Below are 15,793 nucleotides of genomic sequence, written 5' to 3'. Positions count from 1 at the left end.
AGCTAGAAACACACACACACACACAAACAGAGAAACAGACAGAGAGGGAGAGAGACGGTATAGTTAATAGTTAAGTTGTCCTAAAGCCATATGTAGTCTACCACACAACAGCCAAGAGTCAAAACACAGCCCAATTAAGTATGCTAATTAGACAACAAGATCGCAGCAAGAAAGAGCATGAAACAGGCAACACGCAATAACAAAGTCAGCAAAGTTTCCAAAAACAAAATTAAAACTCACCAGGTTGAGATTTTCAAATTAGTACAATCCGCCGGGTTTTGTGACGAGAATGCACTCAAAGCGCTCACATGAGTGACGTCCGTCTCCTGAGTGAATGTTGTCATTGCAGCGGTTTGACTGGAGGCACTGCTGGACTCTGCACTTCTCTTGATTTTATAGTAGGGCTAACGGTAGGGCTAACACAATTCTTGGTGGGGCTATAACCCACCAAGCCCCACCCTGGCGCGGCCAAATGTCTGAATTCATGAACGTTAGTTGGTGCTCCAATATAATCGGTATACCTGAAACTCATCCAGTGAGTTAATTTTTTTAACGCATTATTTTTTGTGTAATTAGTTAATCTTAATTTAACACGTTAAAGTCCCAGCCCTAATTTTTAGTTTGGTCTTTTTGTGAGCATGTTTCTTCATCGCATATATCATAGGTCCTGCAACATTACCCCACCTTGTCTCTTCATATATATTTTTTTATGGTTTCTGGAGGTGCATTTTGTCAGCCTCTAAATCATGACAACAAATTACCATGTATAGCTGTGCATGTACAGGGCTCAGGCAGAGATTTATTTTTCCAACAGTCGTGTTCCATCCCACAACTATAGGTAGAGCCAAAAAGCAAAGAATTCTCTGGTAACGCTTTGAAATGATCAATTTTCTCTCACATTAAAGAAAGAAGTGCTCCACATGAACTTTCACATAAATTTTTTTTAATTCAATCCAGAACAACTGATTTAATTCATCAAATCTGAATAACAAAATAGGTTTGCAGAGAGTAATAGGTAGATTTAAGTTCAGAACTTACCGAGGAAGCGGAAGGTCCTGCGCACCAGTGGGTTGAGGTAGCAGCAGTCGCCTGTGGCCACTGTCTTCTCTGAACGGTCAAACTCTTTGGACGTGTACTGGACCAGGAACAGAACCGTCTCTGTAATTGTGATCTAGTGGAAATTAGAAAAAAAATATTTAAATGAGTTTATTTTAAAATCTGAGTTGTTGGCAGCACTATTCTCTCACACAGTCACACTGCAAGGTCATGTGACTCAATGGACTCCATCTGTGCCAATGCAGCTGTGGAATACACAGAAACATATGGGTGAGAGGAAGTCATCTAACAGAACTGAGACAGAAGAGGCTGTCTGCAGGTGCATATGCTGGGCTATTTCATATGAAAAATTAAATCTGGCCAACTGTTCCATCCATCCTTGAATTACAGTTAGACTAGATATATAACACATGGACTTCTCTACAAATGTCTGCATTTATCTCAGTATTAATGGCCATGTGTAATGTTTGCACTGTGGGAACACTGACTATATAAGCCAGGAAAACAAAAATAGTACTGCCTACAAAAACAATGATTTTATTTTTTCAGTGATGTTCTCTGTTTGAACATGAACAAGCACAGTAGCCCAAAGGAACCTATAACTTTAAGGATAGCACAAAGCTACAAAGAGAAGTTTTGCATAATAACAAAGGCTACAGATGACCAAAACCAGGGTGTGCAGCTGGCCATCAGATTAGGGCCTCTTTCCTAAATTGATTATCAATAAATAATAAATATAACGTTATCATTTCAAACAGACATTTCTGTCTTTGCACACAACCGCTGACTTGAACTGAACTCGAACGCCTTCTACGTAAAGTGCCCTGAGTTGATGGGGGTTGTGAATTAGCAAAATATCTATGTAACTGAATTAAATGGATGAATACAACCAAATGACCTGTTCTGTTTTACAAGTCTGATCGCTGGAATATTTATTTTTAGGAGATAGAAAACTGCATTTCAAACTGTAAAGCTGTTTTTCGTATGTTTACATTCACTAAAAGGAATTCACATTCATTCATAGTTCATGTGAACAAGCAGCTTAAAACATAAAGGTGTGTTGCCTCGATAGACAGCAATACACTTGCAAAATACATAAGAAAAACAGTGGAAATGTGAGGAACAACCAAGGAAATCCTGTACTTTTAGTCAGATATGACTGTAAATGCACTTTGCTCCCAACAGCTCCACTACTTACCAGTCACATGAGAACATCTACTGGTGTTCATAAAAAAGCAGGCAGAAGCAACCTCAGGTATAATTTAAGAGTTGAAGAGAATAATTCATGACAAGAGTTCTGATGCAGTTCACCACCTTGCTGGGCCTCACACATCTCCATGAAGCCAGTGAGTATACTCTGTTAACATGGGAGCACTGTTTCCTTGATGAATGAAAATCATAAATGTTGCAGATTGCTAGCGTTTTTGTTGTGTGTGATGTAATTAAGTTCCTTATGTAATATTATGTGCGATTATTTGTGCAATCTAATACATTTAATATATATTCCATAAATAAATAAAAGTATAAAAAGAGGGTGAATAAAAGTCACTCAGTATTTGCAGCCATATGTTGCATATCTCCTATGAGTTTGTGGTGGAGAACACAATCTGCTTGTGGTTGGGGTTGTAGCCTTCCAGCTACTGACTCAAATAAACTGAACAAACTGATCAAGAAGGCTGGTTTTGTGCTGGGGACTGCTGTTGATCCCCTTCAGCTCATTTTACAAATATTAATGCACAATTTGTTCAACAAAACAGCCAACACTACACATCCTGTAATCAACAAAGTGATTTAAAATGGGGTGTGTTCAATTTGAGGCTTCTTCAGCTATATCTTAATGTTTATTGTTAAGTGTTTATTTCATTCAACTGAAATTATATAATTTCCCTTTAGGGATTATTAACATATCAAATTCAATGTAAGTTTATCTTGCATATGTACTAGGGCTAGGACTCGATTAAAAAAGATAATCTAATTAATTAGAGGCTTTGTAATAGAGGCATATAAATATTTGACCTGAAAACAGTGAGAAGCATTTTTTTTATCACATGGACATTAGTATACCATTGAACCAACCGTGCTCTTATCGATGCTTCCATCCATCTGTCCGTTTTTTTTGTTTTTTTTTTAAATGTATGCCTTTTAATGGACAGGACAGATAAAAAGAGATAGAAAGCAGAGAGAGGGGGAATGACACGCAGTAAAAGGCTGTCCGATGCGGGATTTGAACCGGGGCTGACTGCAGCGAGGACTGTAGCCTCTTTACACGGGGCGTTCACTGTGGTTTGTTGTTGTCTGAAGTCAGTGGCGGCACCAGAGTTCTCTCCCTACCTCCACATCGGCCATACGACTGTGCAATTGATCTTCTCCCTGGTGCTCCAGGGAAAAACATGCAGTGGAGCAGGTTAACGGTTTTAAGGAATCAACCAACTGTTTTGTTGCAATGCACTTCCCATGAGATATCTCAAAACTGAACACAACTTAGTAGATATAAGTATATTAGTACTGCCAGCATGAAAATTCTGTCCTCTATAATGTTATTACTTGACGAAAACTTTTAATTATAACAAACTGTATGCATACATGATTCTAAAGCTCAGCCCAGCTACCATTGGTCCCTACAATGTTGCCTCAGATAAAATCTCCAATTAGGTTGGTTATTTAGAAGAGATGGAACCGAATGTCTATGTAACGGCCGGTGTTGTTACGCAAAAGCACCAGTTCCTCTTTACCGCTAATACTTACTCTGTTATTATAACATTATTCCTAATTTCCTTATTCTTATGACCTGTATATTACAACTGTTGACCATACACTTTAGAAACCAAAGTCCCACTTATATTATTGAGCATACTTATATTATGGAGCATAGCAACAAATGCATGTTTCAAAAAAGCTTTAGCAGCACTGTGACAGCCACAGGCTATTTCTCATCAGCTATAACACAAACTGACAGTGCCACAGTGACAATGTGCCACTTATTTAGTCCCTTAAGTTCCTCCCTGCCCTCTCTCTGTCTCTCTGTTCATATCTTTCTCACTGTAGAGCTATTTCTCTGCTGGGTAAGTCAGGATGACGTAGCCAGGGTGACCTGTGCTGCTTATTCGTTCAACTGCTCCTCCAGTCAGACTGCACTTGTTCCCTCCTCTCATACTCTGCTTCCATCCCTTTCTGTTATATTATCCTCTCATACACTATCACTTATATTGTTTCAGATCAGTCTCTGGCAGAAAACTCATCGTTCTTTATCAGTAATCCAAGACAAGGCGTATCCAACAAAAAAGGCACTGACATTGAAGCAGAGTTTTTTTAAATCATATTTAATATTTCAAGATTAAAAATTTTAGTAATCAATATCTACATACATATGTGTATATATATATTTATATCTATATTACTTACAAGATTAGGCATGAACCAAACTGTCTTTTTAGAAGTACAGCAGAGAGTGTACAGCTTCTGGCTGAGAGTTATTCAAAGAGAGACGACACAGAGTTAGCATCTGATCTAACTCCACAAGAGCAACAAAGAAGTGACCGACACCCTTCTTCCAAATAGCACACAAGGATTGAACAGCAAATTTTAAGAGACTTAGGACCACGTCCAACTCTTTCCTCTAGGTGTGACAACAAAATTGGAACTGAAAGAGTGACATGACAGTGGTCATTAGCGTTAGCATTAAATCCACTCAACTGAGCTAAACCATTCCATGGGTGCACTGCATTGGTTTGTTTCCTTTAACTTTGATGTTGTGATCACATCTATTCTGAGGTGATTTGCTGAATCAGTATTAGTAATATTTAGAGACTGCATGCAAACTAACATTTGTTTTGACTTGGTACCTTAAAACAAATTCCACACAGTTGAATTGATAAGTTTAACCAGAGCTTAAAGATCCCTGTCTTTATATGGTTTGTTTATCCTATTGTACCATATGTGCTGATACTTGTACATGTCTACACACTGATACACAAAGTTCACAAATTTCTAGTTAACACACGGTTAAGGCTGCGATCATGTGACCTCACCTCTCCATGGCAACAAAACTACATTTTTTTATGGCTTTTCTTCCTCCTTACCCTGTTCTCACAGACACACAAACACACACACTAACATGCTCACACACTGACAGTTGATTTTGATTGTTTAGTTGCTTGTATGTATGTTGTACATATATGGTAGCCTAGTAGACAATAGTGTTTATTGATTCAAGTATTATTGATTAAGAATCATTGTACTAACTTCTAGAAATGGCATTGTTGTATTTAAATGGAGAAGCTGTTTGTAATCATTGTGAAGGTCATTGCTTAGATTCATACCCTTCACTGTCTGCTCTGTACATATCATAACTGGTTCAGATTAACACGTACAGATCAACTGACATTCGAGACTGATATTGTTTAGTTATTAGTTACTAATTACAGGTGGTGTCTTAATTTTATTGAATATTAAAAACTGTCCATAGGCACAATACTTGCTGATAACTAAACTGATTCCTACAATATCCCCAACACTGTTGACTGATTAACATTTTTGTATTGTCAAATGACCCGTGACACTATCTTACGACCATGTTACCCAGAATGCAATCTTCTTAAAGGTGAGGGTTTAGCCAGTAGTAGTATGTTTGTATGAAGTATATTTGCATTAAAAAAATCTACTTCGGGAAAAATTCAAATTTGCAAATAAGCATGATTAAATTGCATGAAAAAATTAATCACCTGGTAGCCATCATTATTTTAGATAGAATATCTAATTTAATAGTTATGAAATACCAGTGGGGAACACGTAGAATTACCAAGGAAAATGCCATTAGTCAGAAAGTTGGGCTCTTAAACACTTTTCCTTAACCTTAATAGAAAAAATGATCACGTCCAGGACAGATGGTGGGGTGGCTGTAGCTCAGGAGGAAGAGAATCGGAAGGTACAGTCCATTTAGCATTTAGAGAATCCAACATCCTCTAATTTTAACTGCAGCATGGATACTTCTGGTTCATTTAAGTTATTAAAATTTTTATTTTCATTATTTATTTGTTTTCTTGTCTTTTGGCATAATGTGCATGTGATGGTCAGCCACATAACATCCACATCTCACCACCAGTGTGTCCACTTTTATTTCCTTTAGTGTAGTAAACATTTAGACACACTTCTCAACACATTATTTCTTTACCAATATCGTTTATTTTCCTCAGCTTGTAATGTTGATATGGAGTGCACATATACCAACTCTATCTCTATTATCTTTATTAATACTGTTTTCTTCCTTTTTGAGTTACCTGGGGTTTGGCTTCTCCTTCGTGGTGTCTGGGTTTATTTTAGAATGTAGCAACCATATTGTGTTCCCCCTTGTGTTATACATGGTTTAGCTAAACCAGTATTTAAGTTCCCCTTATATGTCTGTGCAGGAAAGTCACTTTGAATTTCCTTTAGTTCTGAGTCCGTTTGAGTCTATTCTATTAGGTACTTTTGATTTTGATTGACATTTTTATATTTTTTTTAGTAAAAGTTTAAAAAGTCCACCATCTCCATCCTTGCTGCCTTACTGCTTGATCCCTGACAATGTAATAAACATATCTGAATAATAATGAAATATTTAGCCAAATTATAGTATTAAAGACATTTCACATTAAATGATACTAAACAATAAACATGGGAGACCATTTCAAAGAGCCTTTTTTAAATTCACATTTACAGACTGACATGAAGAAAAAGAGGAAGGAGAAAGCAAGCTGTCCAAAGATCATTAATTTTTTACTGTGTCTATTGTCCTCAGAGATGTCTCTCGTTTTTCTCTAGAATTTGTTGATGATTTTATGAACTGTAGATTATGAAATATTCAAGATCTTCACAGTTTTACATCTAAGAATATTGTTCTCAAATTGCTCCACAGTTTGAACATCCTGTTTTCGCAGGCAGCTCTGTCAATCTTTACTGTCATGTTACTGACCTGTTGCTGATTAACCTAATTTGTTGCAATATGTACCAGACTTTTGTTGCCCCTGCCTCAACAACTTCTGCCCAATGCAATTTTTTTGCAAATGCAGAAACCTGTAAAAACAAGATTAACCCCCCACTCCACCAAAAGTCTCTGAAATGTGAATGTAGAAAAACAAGCAGCAGATAAAAATAAAAAATAAAAAAGGCACAAAATGATCAAAATGAAAATAAAAATGAACAAATATCTCAGCTTGTGAAACAATGAAATGAGACTAAACTAGTAAAATTAATTTATAATCTGACTAAAATTACAATAAAATTAATTGCATTTACCAAAAGGTAAAACATAAAAAACATTTGGACTGAAATCAAATTAAATGATAAACATTAAAATAATGACAAATACTGGTCTGATAGTGGTCTGTCTGACCACTAAAAGCACTTGTACACTTCAAACCACTTAATCTATTCACACACTCTCATACAGCATGTCGAAATCACTTTGTTTACTATGTAAGATCAAATACAGCAGCGGAGATTGAAACGTGCAAAGAAAACAAAGAACAGGGAACATGAGTAACAAAAGACAGGTGCCAAAACGAGCAAGATGAAAAACACAAAACATTCTCAAATGTTCTTGTTACAACTTCATTTTCAATGTTTTCCTTCAAAATCTCCTTCCTTTTTTCTAAGCTCCAGGGTTTTGATTTGTGCAGGTGGAGTGTGAAGTGCAACGTGAGAAGGGCTTAGGCTCTGATTTCAGCCAATGAGATATCATTGGAACTGTAATATAACCCTGAAATAATTTGCCATTGTTTGTTTGTTTTTTTGTTTAGTGGTATCTAATGCTTTAGCTAATGAGGATAATATACATCAACTTCTAAGGAGTTATTGCTAGTACCTTTTATTTAATCATTGTTACACCATCCCTTTGTTAAGTGGACGCTTTCTAATCGAAAGGTTCTGCTCAGTAAAATCATGCAGCTCCAAGAATAAGGTGTGTTTTCATCACAACACCAGTCCTCTTCTCAGTCTTGTAGCCATATTGAACGTTGTGTACCGTTCTTGGTGTGTTACCATTACATTATCTTTATATTTCTGAAAAAATTGTACGTCTCCAAGTCCACTTGTTTAATGACGTTAATAAGTCAACACAGTAATTGGTGGTGCACATACATTACTACAAGTTACACTGAGTACATCTCTGGCTTGGTCCACATGGGAAAGCAATGTTTACTAGCATCTGTTGCTGACTTACATCTCACAGCCAAACAGTTTCCCTCTCTGATCAGTAGAGTAACTATCTATATCTATGTAGAAAGCAAGAGTGTTTTTGGTATTGATAGAGTAGCCATTGACCTCATCAGAAGGGCCAGGTTAAGCACTCCAAACAGAGCTGTCAACAGAGCTGTTTCAGCAGGGGTCAGACAAGGGCCACTGTGCAAGTAATTATTAGCCTCTCAATAAGACCTCAGAAAATTGTGTCAAATTGTTAGAAAAAAGGGCCTAATTTGTGTCTTTTAAACCAATTAAAAACAGTACCAGAGATGCCACTCCGTGTAAGTCTATTGAGAACAGAGTCATCAACTGTATCAAAGGCTGAACTTAAGTAATACCATTACAGAAGGTTTATTCATGTCCATATTGGGCCTGAGGTCTTTCACAATCTTGACTAGTGATGTCTCTATAGTGTAATTGGTCAAGAAGCCAGACTGGTGTTTTTCAAAAATGTTATGGGAATGTGGGAAAAAAATTACCTGATCAAGGTTCTCTAAAACTCTACTTAAAAATTATAGATTAGAAACTGGAAATCTGCAGTTTTGCTAGATTGTTTTTCTGTAAGTGGACATTAACTACGTAAATTTTTTTATTTATATCTTATACAGGGTCCTGACATTTTTGGAATCAGGGCTGTAATTTATAACATTAAAATAGAGCTCCACATCCAGATGCTACATGAACAGTGGCTGAAATGAGCTCATTGCGCTGTACATGCATCACTTGCAAGTTGCTTTGGAAAAAGCTAAATTAGTCAAATATAATAACTTCAGTCTGAATCACCTGGAAATTGAGAATGTGATAACTAAGTTAAAAAAGCACTGTCATTTAAATAATCAGCCCAAACAATAAATTAGACATTTTCACCTGATCATTCCACTCAAGTCCACCAGTTTTGTTTTTATTAGTCATTTTCTTGCTTCTTATGACTCATCTTCTTGCTTTTTTCATACTTGCACCTGCCACAAAAACATATCCTGAACAAAAGCAATTTTGAGACAAGCTCACTTAGTATTTCAAACAATTCGCTCTGCCATATATACTCCACGAAATACATTCATATTGATAAATCCTGACTCTGAAATTATGATGTAGAGAATAAGAGTGGCACATGCCTCTCTCAGCTCTAAGCTAAGCTTCTAATTTTCTCACTCAAACAGTCTCTTTTTAAGCATAGTGCTATACAGCAATATTTTAGAAGCTCCTGCAGCCAAAATATGGATGGAATGCTAATTAGAATGGCTCATAGAGACAAGGGTCATTTGCATATATGAGATCAAACATTAATAAGTTTTGCTGAATATAAAGGGCCAAGGACCTTAACCACAAGCTATACCCCTGGGCTGAGGGGAAATTATGAGAATGTCTAATAAAACTGCCAGTGTTATCCTTTTTTTCCCCTATATATTACAAAGTCAGTCAGATCTTATGGTTATAGATCTACTGATCTAAACTATATCAACCATGTGGCTAATTGTTATCAGATGACCGAAATACAAATATCCTCCAGGAATCTGGTATTGCGGGAGAATGTATGTATTTATTTGTGGATACTGAATTCCTTTCGCTTTCATCTTTCACAAAATGAATGGTGTTCCTGAAACCACAAGTAGCAGCAACAAGGTATTCCAGACCACCTTCCATGCAATCATGTGACTGACAATATAGTGGAGAATATAGTTTATATTTAATTAAGTTAATCAAGAGAACTGTAGAGCAACTAACTACTGTATTACTGTAACTCACAGTTATTTGATATAATTAGTTTGAAGCAGATCATCTAAGAGATTTCATTAAACTGACTGCTATACATTAAAATGCAGTGGAAGTCATTTTACTGGCTTAAAGTTTATTACATCCAGACTTACATCCTGTGTTGCTATGTTGGAAAATCCCATGATGCACTCTGAAAGGGAGCTCCCCTCATTTGCATAACAAAGCAAAAATTTGTTTAGAAATGTAAAAAGGAGACGCAGAAAAGTAAAAAGGAAGCATCATAATAAATTCACTTGGGGCTATACATAGGAGAAAAAATGGAGCGAGGAAATAATTGAAAAATGTATATATCGACAGATAGACAAGAAATGTCAAATGATTTCACTCAAACATACATTTTAAAATGAAAACATTAGAGGTAAAAGGATTAATATGTAAAAAGATAAATAAAATAAAATAAAATAATTAAATTACACCACAACCTAACAGTAACATCAATACTGTGACTCTAGCTGGCTGTGTTAGTCCAACTGAAAAATTGAATTCATTATTATTACAGTCTGGCTAATATGTTTTCATGTATCTAAACATTCATGTTATTTGGATATTATCAACCAAGAAAAATCATGTCTGGTCTCTCATATCATCACAGCAAACCCATCTTTTTTATCATGGATTTTTGTATATATATATTTGTATATATCAACTTCTATCCATAAAGACTTTTAGACATGTGCATCTTTTTTTTTAAATGAGCACCCTGGTGCATTACTGTTACATTTTGGAATGGCAGTCTGACTTGGGTGGACCCAGTACACTGTTACTCGGTCCAACACAGGCTGTGTTAGAAGTGGGTGTATTCAAACTACAGTCTGATGCAGTCACATTAACGGATAGACACACAGCAGCTGTTATTTAATTTGGCATATGATCATCTGTTCACTCGAATCAGACAGATTGAATTATTTGATTAATAAAATTACGTAACTGTCCAAACTTCCCTATTCCTACCGTATTGATTTATGTATAATAATTGGCTGCCGCACCATTTTTTTTTCCAGTGACTGAAAAATGACGACGAGAAAACATGCTTTAAGCGTTTTGAGCTGCAGCACAAGCTCCTGCTCTCTGACAAACTAAACATTAACACTTTCAATTGCTTCCATCCATCATTGATTTGTTGAACACAATACAGAGTTTGTTAGGTGGATGTGAAAAGAGATCGTTTTTCTCAAGTTGACGATAGCTACACCATAACTGTAGTGCAATTAAGCCCTGAACACTGCATGAACACTGTTTAAAAAGCCTTAAAAATAAATTAGATATTTTCTAGATATTTTCTTCAGCTGCTTATATCCACCACTCTTGTGTTTTTCAAAATTACAAAGTACTTGCCTTATACCTCGATTGATTAAACATCAAATCTTGCACAAATGGCAAATATAGTGTGTGGGCTTGATTCAATTGCAATTTGTATAGAACATCCAAGAACTCCCAAGAATAATTTGTAAATAAAAAAGTATTGCTGAATGTTCTACAAAACTCCAAATCAATAAAAGAATGGGTGCATTTATTTTCTCTCCTTTGAAAAATAAATATATATGTATATATATATATATATATATAGAGAGAGAGAGAGAGATATTCGCTAGTTTAGCGAATCTTGATTCTCTGGTATTAAACCCACTTTTGAAATATTCTGACTGTATGTTTTCTTGAGAATGATTGTAGATTCCTTAATACTTTGAAACTGTCAAGATTTTCTGTTTTTGTAAAATAAAAAGGAGGTAATTTTCTTTTTAAATAGTTATTTTTGTGTTTTTTACAGACACTACAGTCTTTTGGATAAGTAGTGTTTCTATTGGCTTGATTTGTTGTACGTTAGATGATGAGATCTTTTTTGTGTCAGGACAAAACATTAATCATAGTTCATTGGCTTAATGCTTCACAATTTCAAACCTCTAAAAATCCATTTCTGACTACATCAATAGTGGTATTAGACAATAACAAACAAACAAACAAAAGCTTGTGAGCCACACATGAATTTTCACAAATTTAAAATTGAATAACAACAGATTATTTTTAACATTTTTTTTTCCTTTCCCAAAAGAAAAATGTATGAAACAAAAAAACTAGATTCCTACCAGATTTTGAAATTAGTGTACCACAGAGATGTGATCAGTATGAACTAATTCCTGCCTTGGTGGTACTGAATTAACTGAATTAAAGATACCTTTAACAACATCTTATTCAATAGAAGCTACATATAAGCTGTAATTTATGCGTAACTTGCAAACAATTGCACATATACACTTTCTTGTTAAAAAAAAAGTGCAAAGGAGGACCTTATTCTATTCTTACAAAAGATAGCATGTTGTGAAATAGAGACTACCTCCAGAGGTAGCAGGAAAACAAAGATATATTTTCGCTCAAAAGTAATATTACTGCTGTGAGTGTGTGTGCATGCATGTGTCCACACATGTTGCTGTGGAGACGTAGGCAGGCGAGCAGCTGAAATAGACACAGAGGCGGACAGACACTCCTACGTATAGCCAGGGCAGGGCCACTGTGAGCTTCAGAGCAGCCACTGCAGTAGCAATAATTATTGTACATATTCAAGGTAGACTGCATTTTAGACCAACATTCAAAACCTTGTTCCACAATCATCACCTAAACAGCAAAGCAAACCACAAAACAGAGGAACACAACAACTCAAGTATTCATTCAGGACTGGTCAGCCACACTTTCAGCCTGTGATTATAATGGAAGATCTGGCAGAAGAGCTGCATCTGAAAGCAAACAACCCCATCAGGAAGTGCTATAGTATAAAATCTATCCAAGATGCTCAACAACTAATAACTCATTAAGCTGATCAAGCAAAAAATTATTATATTGTCTGTCCTTTTGAAAGTTCTAGTCAACAAACAGGTAAGTTTCAAACTCAATTCTTTCAAGTTAAGTCATTATTATAAATGCGGTCTTGGTCATTTGCATGACTGTATATCACGGAACGGCACTTAAGCACCATAAACAAAAGGAAGTTGTGTACATCTGCATCAAGTTATTTTCCCATTTGAACAGTAGATTATATATCAGTATGAGGTTTAAAAATGTTGTAGATAGTGATGATATCACTCATAATTTCAGCTTTCAGACACACAAACTCTGATCTAATCATGCAGCAGCAGCAGGTAGTTGTTCCAAATGCAAAGGCTCCGATAAAGCCACTGTACACAACATCAGCTGGCAGAGCATTTAAAGACTATAAAGCTTAAGAGATACATAACAAGCACATGTAACATAACCACACTGTAATGGGATAACAAGGTAATCTGTATCTTAAACTGAACCCAAGGGGCTCAGAAAAATCAATATAGCCAAATGCAATTTGAATTAATAAATTAAATACAGCTAAATGTCTAAAATACTGAGAATCAGTATTTTATCAAAAACAGCAATTAACATCAGACTGACACTCACTAATTTGTCTCAGCTCTTTTCAAGAAAATTATTTTCAAAATGTATCTTACATAGTTAGTAATGCAAACTAAGTCCTGTTTCAATGGAGTTTATTTATTTAGTTTAACATTATAATATCTAGAATATACTACCAGTGTAGCAGACGTCATATGTTAGAACTGTAGATAAGATCTAAAATTGGTAATTGCCCACAACCAACACTCCAGATTTCAATACTTTTCAAATTAAACATGAGAGAGAAAGGCAGGAGCGGTGAAGTCTGGTGAGTTGAGCACTCACCAGCAGCGTGGGCAGCCCGGCCACCACTGCATACAGGAGGATGGGCGGGACGGCGCTGCTGTCCTCCGGTCCAAGGTAAGGTTTGGTGTACGTGGTGTCGTAGCAGAAGAAGCCCTGCACGTGCACCGTGAAGGTGTCGGTGTACTCAAAGTAGTAGGCCAACATGACGGTCCCGGCCATTATCACCAGCTGGAAATACAGCATGATGCAGATGGAAAACGAAAGACATGTAATTAGGAGCCTTCTATGTCTGTATTTCCTCCCTACCCTGCCTCCTCCTGCCTTGCAACGATGCCAATAACCGCTAACCGGCTCATACTGCTCAGCTGCACGCGAGGAGCCGCTCTGAGCGTCAATCCTGGCTCCTTTGCTGCCAGCTACTGCGACTAGAGTCTGCGTGTGTGTGCCTGAGTGTGTGTAAATGTGAATAAGAGAGAGTGGGAGAGAGGAGAGAGAGAAGACGTGGAAGCATTGACAAAAACCGCCAGGATCCACGTCCGCCCGTGAGAGAGGAACAGCAAGCGAATTTACACCTGTTTGTATGTCTGTGTAATCTGGAGATAGAACAGAGGAATATAGAAAGGTAAATATAGAGAATGGAAACAGAATCAAGAGAGACTGAGTTTAACAGAAAATGGGGAGAACTTGGTGGTAGATGCCCTGTGAGCCTGTACTAAGTCTGCCCTAATTGCAGCCCACTGTTGGCTGTCATCAGAGAGCTGATAAAATACAACCTAGTGGGATGAAACTCTTCATGTTACACCTAAAGATTGCAAAGCTTTGTGACTGTTCTCTCTCCAGCATGTCACATGTTTAAAGGAGAACTCCGGTATTTTTAAACCTAGACCTTATTTCTGGCATGAAATACGTTTATCTATTCACCGAGAACAGTTTGGCGAAAGTCGGCGTCCTTCGGAAGATATTTCGATCACTTGCGATTCGTGTATAACCAAGCAGGGCATTAAAATATATCCTCTAAATATCTAAATAAGGCATTATGTGTCTTTATTTCACCAATACTTTAAGCCGAATGAACGAACGTGTACTATAGCTCTGTTAGCTCATAGGTGCTGTTATGTGGCTACTTGCGGCTACAAGAGAGCTAACAGCGGGATTTCTACACAGGCACTCCACTGGGACCACTTCATCCACATGCCCCCCTAGAGCACAGCTTATTTACTCCTTGCTCTGTGACAGTCGGCTAACTTCACACGGAGTTTGCTACTGCTACTTTTGTGCAACATGGCAGGATATTTATCAGATTTTGACATCATGAATGATGACTTTGAGTAAGATGGACGTTCTTACCGGAGTGAATGAGCTGTGCTGCTTTTCTACTTTGATTTACATGATTAAAACATAAATATACATTGTTAGTTTTTTTTATTTCTTTCTTTTTACCATAAATGACTTGCAGTTCATATGACATATTTTGTAGAACACAACCCTACGAAAAACCCACTTAGGACATGTTTCACGCATATATTATATCTTGATTTGTAAGTCGCTTTGGATAAAAGCGTCTGCTAAATACATAAACATAAACATATCCTCTCACATTTTCTAACCATTGTGATACTACTGCGTTTTGGAGGTGTGAACAAAATATACATTTTCTACATCTTCACATAAGGCTTGACTCCTATAGTTGTCAAGTATATAACACTGTACATGAAATGAAAATGCATGCAGGTGTCCAAAGACTGCAAAGCTGCTGCCACGAACTATTAGGCTCTGTAGAAGCAAAGCAAAAGTTGTCAGCATTTACGGAAAGTCGAACTTGTCGACGGTGCACATTTGACTCCGGTGGCCTTTGTCACCAATCCTTTTTGTGGTGTTTATGGACAAGATCTCAAGATGTAGTCTGAGGGAGAAGGATGTCAAGGTTTGGAACCTCAGGATTGCATCTCTGCTCTTTGTGGATGATGTAGTTCTATTGGCTTCTTTAAGCCATGCCCTTAAGTGCAAACTGGAATGGATTGCAGCTGAGTGTGAGGCAGCCAGGATGGAAGACAGCCTTTGCAAGTCAGAGGCCATGATTTCAAGA

General features: G+C 36.8%; 1 protein-coding gene across 1 annotated transcript in view; it reads right to left on the bottom strand.

Moving 5' to 3' along the window:
• plppr5b (phospholipid phosphatase related 5b) overlaps window positions 1–14,115 on the bottom strand; it is a 57,650-nt gene extending 43,535 nt beyond the window's left edge. The window contains exons 1-2 of the mRNA XM_072378130.1: window positions 13,747–14,115; window positions 1,039–1,171 (exon numbers count right to left, since the gene is read on the bottom strand). Of these exons, the coding sequence (XP_072234231.1) occupies window positions 1,039–1,171; window positions 13,747–13,950 (337 nt within the window). The 5' untranslated portion in view covers window positions 13,951–14,115. The remainder of the gene's footprint in view (window positions 1–1,038; window positions 1,172–13,746) is intronic.
• Window positions 14,116–15,793: the final 1,678 nt, after the last annotated feature.

This window comes from Leuresthes tenuis, unplaced genomic scaffold (assembly GCF_036924035.1).
Source record: "Leuresthes tenuis unplaced genomic scaffold, fLeuTen1.0.hap1 SCAF_24, whole genome shotgun sequence".
Lineage (NCBI taxonomy): Eukaryota > Metazoa > Chordata > Actinopteri > Atheriniformes > Atherinopsidae > Leuresthes > Leuresthes tenuis.
Note: the sequence above shows the minus strand (reverse complement) of the source record. Positions and strands in the feature narration are given on the sequence as shown.